Here is an 11,384-nt window from a genome sequence, read left to right on the forward strand (position 1 = left end):
GTAAAGATAAAAAAAATTGTTATCTTGCTCTACCAAAATAAAATAACCCTTTAAATTTTTTTAAAATTACTTATTACAAACTATTTCTAAGTTAATTATTTTGGAAACTGATTATTTATATTTTAATTTCCCCTTTTCTAATTCAAAAAATTTATTAACAAGAAAACTGTCAACAATTTTACTTCGATTTTGTTTGCATCTCTAAAGTTATGATCTTCACCACTGCTGTCAAAGAATGGATTTCTTATCAGAGCATTTTCACCTGGTGTTTGACAATATGTTGGATACAGGTAGATAGTTATCTTGAACCAACACATTGATGGCTACGAACAAAAATGTCGTAATCGTTCAAGTTAAAGAATCAAATTAATACATATACGGCTAAAGCAATAATTCACTACGAGAGAAATTGAAACATCCTGTTCCCAGGTAATCCATCAAGTACAGCAGATTCATCAGGTACTACCCGTTGTTCACTACAGAAGATTCATCATGTACACTTCATGGAAAATTACCAACTGACTCAAGAAACCGACATTAAAGTGCTAGGACTCAAAATCTTCACCCTAAGCCTGAAAAAAAAATGATGAAAATTGAAGCATCGCATACAATACTATTACAGCATAAAAACATACAAAGATAATGGTGTGAAATATAAACAGATCAACGAGAGGAAAAGACAAGATATTACTTATGGAAGGACATAAAAGTACGCTATTTATGGTGTTAATTTTCTATACAGGAGTAGTGCTTTTACGTAGTTCAAATATCCTATATTTTAATAGATATTTAATGTTACTATCTTCAAAATACCTTTCATTTAATTAAGATTATTTCTAATGACTCCTTTATTCTTGATATCAACTTATAATGAAGGGCAATATAGAAAATGAGCCTATTTTAATTTGAGATAAGCAAAATTAAATAATTTTAACTAACTGTCTAAGTTAGATAATTTTGTTTATAATCAAATCCGGAGGAAGTACTACATTGTTAGTTTTTACCGTGCTTCATTAAGTAGCATATAAGATATGCTAAATACAGCACTTCTAAACCTGCTTTCATGCATAATTTTATCATTAAATGCCACTTGACTGATTATTACCTATGTTTTTATGCACAATCTTACTGCTGCAAAACCTTGTTCTACTCCATTGCAGTAATTTGATTTGAATTCTTAGCTCATGTGGTTAGCCCTGGCAGTTTCCGAGTCTTCCGAGATATATAAACAAATCCCTCTCCATTAGAATTGCCACACCTATGGATATAACCAGAGACGGACCTTGGAGGCAGGCTTGCATGTGATACTAACGAGTGACGACCTAATTCCTAGTCTTCTTTTAACTTTTCATATTATAATATAATATATTATCATTTATACAATCATCTTGGACAAGCTAACCAATTAGTTTATTAGTTTAAATTCTAAAAATATCATAAGGAAGAGTAAAACACACGCTGTTTCTTCTTCGATCTTCAGTCAAACGTCCAGCATCCTCCCACCGGTGCCAAGTCAGATTCCGAGAAAGAGGAGTAATATCAAACGATTCCAACTAGTGCAGTGTGGTGATCAATTACTGACCTCCATTGTTCAGTTTATGGTTGGTGTTAACTTAAAAATAAATTCAAGATAAATAAATTTAAAAATGTTTAGTTTAGCTTAAATATTTTTAAATTTCAAAATATGTATGGTAGTGTTATGATGTTAATATTACAAACATGTAGTTGTAGATGATTTTATTTAGACATTAAAATATTTGTTATATTTTATTTTTGTTTTGATAAATTGTTTCTTTGATTTGTAATATTTACTGTTATATAGCGAATGAAGGGGCAGGGTATGGTCTAAAACAGCTACTTGGGGTGATGAGATTCAGGTGAAAGGTAGCAAGCATGGCCTGAAACAGTCTCAAGCCTGCAACGGGACAACTTACCATGTATGCGCTGTCATGTGCTGGGATATGGTTGGACAAGTTGTGGGTAACAAGAATCTGAAACGAGGAAGAGTCCGCAGACTTGCTAGAAATCGCTTATTTGTTCAAAATAGTTCTGATAAAAACATAGTTATAGCACAATAGATAACTACAGGAAACAAACAGGATACATATGCATTGTCGAGAAATGATGATTTGCCACAAAGATATAGAATAAAAATTGACAAACACATGGCAAAGTGGACACATACCTGTTCCATTGAAACAGATTCAGTATTTTTCTGTTCTTGTGTATTAATAGATTCACCATCAGCCTGAACTTTATCATCACGAATCACATCCTCATGTTTTTCATCAACATTATCCAACATTATAGCATCATTCAAGCTTTTTAAATCTTCAGGAAGCTGGCCAGATTTCAATGCCTGTTATCATGTACATCTATTAGATGTACTATTTTATAACAATCCTTTTCATAATAGATAAGATAATTAAATGAGACATCGGTTTCACCATTGTAAGTTAAAATCATTCTTACAACATTAATAACTTTTTGTTAATAATTTAATCATAGAACCTAATGTTGAATTGAACGTGTCTATCATATTCATCAAATGTATAAAATCTTACATTAATCCAAGTTATTAAGTATTTCATTGATATACATAAAGATTATGATGTGTATATATAGATATATATATATATATATAATTATATATATATATATATACACACACACATATATGAAAATAATAACTGCCTAATAATATTCTTATCATTGATCAATTTTTACAAACTTGGACACAAACTATCGGAATTCGGAATAAAGGAGTTATAATTCAACAATTTGACCAATAAAAACATACTAAAGTTATTGAATGGTGCAAGAATGCCATGTTTGTCACCAATGTAAACCGTTCCTCAATTTAAATTAGAAATATGTTAGAAATTTTAAGTTTGAAGATATGATATCATGAAACAAGAAAATAACCACAGAAATATCATACCAAGAATCCAAAGACTAGATGATAAGAAAGCTCACAACAATTTTTCTCTTTTCCCAAACCCCTAAAGAAAATCAAGAGGAACTCCTCAATTTATGACAGACCAAAAACCAATCTAACCCACATGACAAATAATCCAGCGTTCTTATTACATGCCAGAAATTACCAAATGATGACAGAAAATCTGAGAACATGTCATTGTCTCTGAGCTCCAATGGCACATGAGACATTTCACAGGAGAGTCTCCCATCCGATCACCCCTCTTACGACAGTTCATTAGTTATAAATGATCTTATCATGTTAATTACAATAATTTCAATATTATGTTAAACAAGAGTATGAAACAATCCAAAAGTTAAAATCCAAGAAGTGGTTATCTAATTTAGAGAAGCAAGCACCTTTTCAAGTCTAGCAACCTCTTCAAGTGTCTGAGAATTGACAATGGCAGCCTGCATAAAATAGAAACGTGTCAAACAATAGGTAATCAAGCTTAGCAACTTGATCTACCAGCTTTCAAGAGAAGGGAACTCTGTAGTTTATGAACATATGGTCATTTACTATAATATAGAATGAAGATGATTTCTTAGCTAAAGATAGGTGATCTATGGAACAGCAGGTATTGACATCTTACAGCATATTTCTAAATTGTCAAAACAAAGCACTGTCAAATATTAATTTTAAAGCTCCAAGTTAGGGACTGGTTAATTTAATTAAAGAAATATTACTCAAATATTCACAATATTTACATGCAAGAAACTAAGCAAAATTAACTAAATCAATGTATTTCTTCCTGTTGAATGAGTTACCAACTTTTATCCATTCAACAAAAATCAAACCAGCACAAAATAGGAAACAGAGCAAAAATTACTGTAGAAGCAACAATAATTTGAAGGTAACATTATTAGTTCTACTTTAGATCACTTATTTTTTTAACTATAATGACTTTGGAATAGCCTCCAATGGTATGATGTAAAGTTATAGGTAGAAGCAAGAAGGAAATTTTCTCATCTAGAACTTTTAGCAAGGTACATCAAATGCATAACATGGAGAATGCATGATGGGTATGTCAGATGTTCAACCCTACAGTGATAAGCCTTAAATAAATTGAAGAGTTCAAGTATCATTATACCTTAATAGCAATAATTTGCTCAGGTGTAGGAGCAACCACTTTGGGCGTCTGTTGTTCCTCAGATGCTTCTGAAACATTTGGAGTTTCACCAGGTGAAAACGTTTTTGCTAGGGTCCTTTGAATTTCTTCTACAACTTCCTTTGAATTAAACAAGTTTTTGGCTTCCAACCGTTCCTATTGATTATAAGAAACTATCAAAAGAAGGAAATACAATCAAAGGATACGAGTAATTGGAAACAAGAAATAGATCTAACAATATACAGGAATTCTCATTTTTTTTAAACATTGATAGACTCAAAAAACATGCACCCAAATTCTGGGTAGAATTTGAAGTCATTCACTCTATGAAACCTTAAGCAAAACAAGGGCTATTGTTTCATAATCTACAGCTATATGTAGTAAAATTTGCACACTTGGACTGGGTGTTCAGTGCCAGCGAGCGGTAGTTCTGTTTTTCAAGCTTAAAATGCATATTTTTTAATTGAACGCAAAAGTTACCAGAACATCCTATCTTTCAAATTTCAAAAAACAAGCCAAGAAAAGATGTGTGGGTAGTGAAAAAGAAAACATTACCATATATTTCACTTTCTTGAAATCTAAAACACGGAGGGATTTCAGCTTGTTAATAACATAAAGCCTGTAATTTGCTTTCTTTGTAATATTGTTGTCTAGCAGACTAAGGAACTGCAGCTTTGGAAGGGATGCTAAAGGATCAATTTCTACCAAGTTTACAATTCTGTTGTTTGTGAGAACTAGTGTGTGTAATTTCGGCAAAAACTCTGCAATACAAATGGCACAGTTAGCTAGAGCAACACACTTTGTGGCTAACAACTAGAAGGAAAGAGGTCGCAAATGGAAAGAGAGGATGTGCAGTTCAAAGTTCACACCGTACCTCCAATGTTGGGATTAATTCTAGTAATCCTGTTGTTGTTAATGAGCATTGTACCCAACCGGCTAAGATATGGCACGTTTTCCAGTTTGACAATCTCATTGTCAGATAAATCTATGGTGTCAAATTGGTCCTGCAAGAAATCCATTACAAAGGAACTAAAATTTATGAATACGAATATGAACAACTATGAAGTTTTAAATTGAAGCATATAAAAACTGAATAATATATAAGGGGAAACTAAAAGAAGCTTCAAGAATATAAGGGGAAACTAAAAGGAAGGGAATAAGAGTAAATTTCGCACCTCGGTAGCACCTAAGTTTTCAATTACAGCTATCTTGTTACCTGCCAATGATATGATTAACATGTTCTCAAAGACAATTAGAGAAAAAAGAGAGATATGGAAAGCGTGAGGGAGATAGGAATACCTCGAAGATCTAACTCACGCTCTTTAATTGAATTGAAGAAATGAGGGCTTTTCCATATTAATTCAGCAGCGAGCCTCACCATCTCTTCTACTTAGACTCCAAAAGGAATAGATAGTGGTGAGCCTTGATCAAATTACAAAGTGTGTTATTACAAAGCTAAAACAATTTAAATAACCACAGAAAGAATAGTCAATCCTTGATAAAACCGCAAAGGGCAAGCCGCCGGTGGTGATGCCACCGGTTCTCTAAAAACAACACCTTACTTTGCTGGTTGGCGACAGCACAACGATCGGAGTGGTTTGATTTCACGGAACCAGGGTGAGAGAAGGAGAGCACAGAGGGAGCAGGAGTACGAGAGTGTAAGGGTGGCTATGTTTAGAGAGGAAAAAAGAAATAAGAGGAGGAATAGAAACGACGACACTCTTAAGCTTAGGAACGGTTAAACCCTAAGTAATCGATTGCGAAATTACCAGAATGCCCCGTCCATTTCTTATCAAGCCATCAACCGTTAAAACCCAGTGAAACATGATTTTTATTTTAAACTGGGACGGATTCTAAGGTAGGAAAGACTTCCCACCAAGCGAAACTAATTTTTCAACATTAGATCTTTTGAAAATGAATTACGAGCGTTAAACTATACCGAATGAATGAAAATATCTTAATTATTATATTTATAAATTACTTAAAAAATATCTTTATCATGTAATTTTAATCCTTGATCTTTATAAAATTATAAGAGACATTATTTGTCAATTTATTTATTTATGTCATTTTATAATTTTTATATTGAAAAGTTTTTAAAGAAATAATAACCAATAAGTTATAATGTTTGAAAGGAATTTTTTAATTATAACATTTATTTTCAACCTGTTTATCAAATATTCTGATATGGTAATAAAAAATTTAATATGTAATATATTCAAGTGAAACAGAATAAGTATTTAATTATAATATTTCTGTGCGATTCACAGTGTGATTCAAGTACCAAAAAATCTTCACATAATTGCTTGTGCAAGAATCTTACAATTCTTGTATAAGTCATGATTCTTGCGATTCAGATCGGACTCATGGGATTCATAGTGTGATTCAAGCACCAAACGATTCACTGAACGACTGGAATCATATCGAATCGTATGCACGTATTGTATCATATACTTTGTAGCACGTTTACCCTAAGCAATCACTATAATCATATTGATCTTTGGTTTAACCCAACAATTTGTTTGGGGTTTATTAATGAATACACTCGGATGCTGTCTATTCTCTTACAATTATATAATTTGTTAGGGGTTTTTTGTGTGAACATCCTTCTTCGTTAGAAGTTGTAGTCTTATTATGCATACCAATATTGTCTTTCCTTGTTTGCGGTTATTTTTTCCCATCCTTTTCCAAGTGTTGATGTTATTGGTTAATTAAGGGTTCTGTTACAAGAATAAAGCAAGATTGTCTGTTACTTTATAATAATTTCAATTTAATCTTGTAATTATACAGATTTTGGCTATTTGAGCCTTGTTGATGCTTCCAAAGTCATTATAGTTAAAAAATAAGTGCTCTAAAATAATGTAAGATTTTATGGATTTGATCAATATGATAGACATGCTCAATTGAATAGTAGGGTCTATGGTTAAATTATAAACAAATAGTTATATAATATTGTAAGAATGGTTTTGAAATATGTGTACATTAAATAAGTATTATGAAAAGGACTGTTTCAAAGTAGTACATTTAATATTCGTACATGATAATAGTCATTGAAGTCTAGCCAACTTCCTGTAGATCTAAAAAACTTGAATGATTCTATAATGTTAGGTAATGACGATGAAAAACATGAGGATGTGGATCATGATTATAAAGTTCAAGTTGATGGTTAATCTAATAATACACAAGCAAAAAATTACTAATTTTGTTTCAATGGAATAAACATGTGTCCACTTTGTCATGTTTTTGTCAACTTCTAGTCTATACCTTTGTGCCAAATCGTCATTTGTCCACTATGCATATGTAATTTGTTTGTTTCCTTTAGTTATCTATTGTGCTATAACTATGCTTTTATAAGAACCATTTTGAACATGTAAGCATATGCTGCCCAATGTAGTTAATCATTGTTTTATTTTAATTTCAACTAATACCCGAGTGTACGGAGTCTTCCTTGTTTCACATACTTGTTATTGACTACTTGTCCAACGATATCGTAGTACATGATAAGGGGTTTATGGTTTAGGGTTTACGGTCTATGGTTTTAGGTTTTTGGGTTTTAGGGTTTATGGTTTATGGTTTAGGGGTTAGGGGTTAGGGGTTGGGGGTTGGTGGTTGTGGGTTGGTGGTTTTGGGGTTTGGGGTTTGGGGTTTAGGGTTTAGGGGTTTAGTGGTTTAGTGGTGGAGGGTGGAGGGTGGGCCAAAATGAATTTAGATAAAATCTATATAGATAAAATCTCAAATAGAGTTAGTCTTAGTATGCTAGAAAGTTTAGGTTTAACTTTTATGTGTCTAATCTCAAATAGAGTTAGTCTTAGTATGCTAGAAAGTTTAGGTTTAACTTTTATGTGTCTAAGGTAGATTTGAACCAAAATGAATTGTTGACATATCTAAAAGAAATTGTTGACTTATTTAAAGTGAATTATTGATACGTCTAATATGAAATTTCAAATATATTTAGTCTTGATATGTTAGAAAGTCTGAATTATTGATACGTCTAATATGGCATTTTGACTGGTTTGCATGTGCTGGAAATGTTGATTTTTGCAGGATTTGGGCAAGATTTTCGAACTTGGTGAGTTGTTGCTGAGTATCACGTCGGGCGCAGTTCTTGGCGCCAGGCGCGTGACCACCGGAGGGTTCATTGGGCAAGCCCGCCGGGTGTAAGGGTGTGTGCGCCGGGCGAGCTTGAGAATGTGAGCCTCTGGATGGCCCACGCCGGGCGTGGTTGGACCGCGCTGGGCGCGATATCAGTATGTAACATGTTTTTGGGATTTTTGGTGCTGCACCAGGTGTGACTACGTCTCGCCGGGCGTGGAGAGTCCTTGAGAGTCTCTGCCAGAGGTGGCGCCGGGCGCAATTGGTATTGCCAGAGGTTTGTGTGGTGCTGTGGATCTGTGAGCTGTGTGGGACGGCCAAGCGGGTCGTTACACTTTAGTGGTATCAGAGCAGTTCGAGTCCAGTGGACACTCTTTGGGGGTGGTTCATTTCGGCTTTTGTTGTGCTGAGCTCTGTGTTGAGTTACTTTGCTGTGCTAATTTCTTTGTTGATTTCTGTGTTGTTGATTGTTATTTGGTTTAGTTATTGTATACTGAAGGTGCTGTTACTTTTGTAGACAATGACTAGAACCAATGAGCAGATAGCCCGTGCCATGGAGATGATGGCTATGGCTATGCAGCAGCAAAATGCTTATTTTGCTAGGATGAATGCTGATAGAGTTGCAGCTAGTGCAGCAAGGCCCGTGGGGTCGCAGGAGAGCTGAGATCTAGCTGAGTTCCGGAAATGCCATCCTTCACAGTTCAAGGGAGATGCAGACCCAGAGGTAGCTGACCACTAGATCTGTGAACTGTAGAAGATATTCATTATGCTAGGATGTTCTTAGGAGAGGAGGCTGGCTTATGCTGTTTATATGCTGGTTGGAGAGGTTAAGCATTGGTGGAGGGGCACCCACCATATGTTGACTGCTAGAGGTGTTGTAGTGGACTGGGAGTGCTTTAGGAGGGTGTTTCTGGAGAAGTACTACCCGAAGAGCGTGAGGCACGCTAAGGAGGCCGAGTTCATGCGGTTGCACCAGGGTGGACTGTCTGTATCTGATTATGCGATGAGATTCGAGCACCTAGCTCGTTTCTACTCACAAGCTATTTATGAGGCCTGAAAATGCAAAAAAATTGCTGAGGGGTTGAAACAAGAGCTGAAGAGGATGGTGGTGCATATGACCATCACTGAGTTTCCGGCCTTGGTGGAGAAGGCGAAAGTTGTTGAGCGGTTGGAAGGTGGCAACCGTGTGACTAAGATTGTTGAGAGACCAGCTGGGTCCAAGAGAGGAGGAAATCAGAGGAAGCCATATGATAGGCCCCAACCACAGCAAGGGGGTTCTGTCATTAGGCAACCTGCTGATATTGCCAGAGGAGGGAGACAGGGTGGAGGTGCCACTCTTAGATGTTTCAAGTGTGTTGGACCCCATTTTGTTAGGGATTGTCCACACACGGAGAGTCGGTGTTTCAAGTGCCATCAGATGGGTCATGAGTCGGCCAATTGTCCTGCCAGGGACAGACCGGAGAGGGATGCTTAGAGAGGTGATGCTTAGAGGGGTGATAGACCTACTACTGCTGGTAGGGTATTCGCTTTGACTAGGGCTAAAGCTTCTACTTCCTCAGACCTTGTGAAAGGGAAGGGTAAAATTGCTGGTAAGGATGTGATGATCTTGTTTGATTCTGGAGCTTCTCATTCCTTTATATCTTATGCATGTGCTGCTATGCTTGGTGTGCCGGTGTGTGACTTGGGGTTGAGACTGCTAGTGTCGACGCCCGCTTCTTCTTTGGTAGTTGCTTCTAAGCTGTGTGCTGGCTATCCTATTATTGTGAATGAGAAAAGGTACAAGGTGAACTTGATTTGTTTGCCTCTGGTGGATATTGACATAATCTTAGGGATGGATTGGTTATCTACCAATCGCATCCTTATAGATTGTGTCAATAGGAGGCTGATCTTTCCTCAGGTGGAGGAGGAGCTGTTGATTTCAGCTGGTCAAGCTAAATCATTGTTGAGAGATGGAGCAGAATACTATTTTCTGCTTGTTGCCATGAGTGTGGAGACCGAGAGGGTCATAGCTGAGATAGATGTAGTGAGGAATTTTGTTGAGGTGTTCCCGAATGAGTGATAACTATGGCCAAGGCCAAGGAATCCAAGAGGTGATACATTAAAGGAACCAAGAGGAATGGGATGATGGACCATGAGCCAAGGGCCCAATCTCTAGAGCTATGGCCACCTTGAAGACTAGTGGACACCTTGAAGACCAGTGGGCTTTCCAAGCCTAAGGTACTCTTCAATTTGGACCACTCTATCATGAAGAGAAGACATAGTTCTAGTTGTAAATATCTTGTACATAGTTCTCTTGTATAAGCTTATTTTTGCCTTTTTATTTGTGAGGCACTTTAATTTCTTTTATTAGTCATTGTATATTGATTCTAGGGTGGGTTACTTGGAGAGTTTGATTCCATTTAACCTCCTTTGTTGATACACTCATTTTCTATTTTTTCAGTAAGAAAAGAGGGGTGACATTTAGCAATGCTTGAGGGTGTGACTAGTAATTGGGCCAAAATTGGGCCTAGGCAAAATTTTACATATTGGACTCATTTTGCTCCTAATTTTTCATAGATTTGATTTATCTAGGTTTCATCATCATTGGATGAACCTAACTAAACCAAATCAAACATTTTTTAAATTAATTCAAGGAGCCAAAAAAGACCAAATTCGCCCACCTTGCCTAGTCTGCTTTATTTACTTTAGAGATGATCCCACTTATAATTTTGAAGTCTTTTTTTAAAACTTAAAATATTAAAGAGAATGTGAAATTAGGATTTTTATAATTTTTTAAATGTTACTTCCCTCTGTTATAAATAAACAAATAAATAAAAGGTTTATAAAAGTGTCGGAGAATAAAATAAAGTGGAACTTTTGAGCTGTGATTGTGTAAAAGCAACCATTTCTGCATCTTTGATTCTTTGTCCAATTCCATGTTAATCCGTGTCAAATTTATCCTTCTTTTGCTTTCGTTATTTAATTTTAACATTTTCGATACTAGCCAAAGAAGCACGAACAATTGTTCACAATATACAACTATATCTCCTTCAAAGTATTTCCTTTTTTACAACGTCATTCACCATACATATTCATTGATCAGTTCAGCAACCTAATAACTTTAGCCTGCAAAAGACACGTCTTTATTTTATCATATGCAGATCCTAATTTTACTACACCGATCGTTCTAGTAAAAGGGATATGATATGAATTTGGATCCTCTCTTGT

General features: G+C 35.4%; 2 protein-coding genes across 5 annotated transcripts; one reads left to right on the top strand and one right to left on the bottom strand.

Moving 5' to 3' along the window:
- Positions 1-226: 226 nt before the first annotated feature.
- LOC109795155 (U2 small nuclear ribonucleoprotein A') lies at positions 227-5,811 on the bottom strand. 4 transcript variants are annotated; one of them, XR_002239535.3, is made up of 10 exons: positions 5,648-5,809; positions 5,385-5,507; positions 5,261-5,301; positions 4,960-5,089; positions 4,641-4,846; positions 4,068-4,241; positions 3,337-3,387; positions 2,186-2,359; positions 1,935-2,049; positions 227-572 (listed from the first exon to the last, which is right to left on the bottom strand). XR_002239535.3 is itself a non-coding variant. In XM_083060422.1 (10 exons), the coding sequence occupies exons 2-10, from the start codon at positions 5,464-5,466 to the stop codon at positions 567-569; spliced, it is 921 nt and encodes a 306-aa protein (XP_082916548.1). In that variant the 5' UTR covers positions 5,467-5,507; positions 5,643-5,811; the 3' UTR covers positions 227-566. The 4 variants fall into 4 exon arrangements, 3 of the variants coding, with proteins under 3 accessions (XP_082916548.1, XP_082916547.1, XP_020210168.1); XM_083060422.1 differs by having other exon boundaries at positions 1,935-1,991; positions 5,643-5,811; XM_083060421.1 differs by having other exon boundaries at positions 1,935-1,991; positions 5,648-5,810.
- Positions 5,812-9,279: 3,468 nt separating this feature from the next.
- On the top strand, positions 9,280-10,236 carry LOC145950113 (uncharacterized). Its single transcript, XM_083061056.1, has 3 exons — positions 9,280-9,392; positions 9,714-9,960; positions 10,075-10,236. The coding sequence occupies exons 1-3, from the start codon at positions 9,280-9,282 to the stop codon at positions 10,234-10,236; spliced, it is 522 nt and encodes a 173-aa protein (XP_082917182.1).
- The last annotated feature ends 1,148 nt before the right edge of the window (positions 10,237-11,384 follow it).

Source organism: Cajanus cajan, chromosome 7 (genome assembly GCF_000230855.2).
Source record: "Cajanus cajan strain Asha chromosome 7, NIPB_CcT2T_4, whole genome shotgun sequence".
In the NCBI taxonomy this organism is placed as follows: domain Eukaryota; kingdom Viridiplantae; phylum Streptophyta; class Magnoliopsida; order Fabales; family Fabaceae; genus Cajanus; species Cajanus cajan.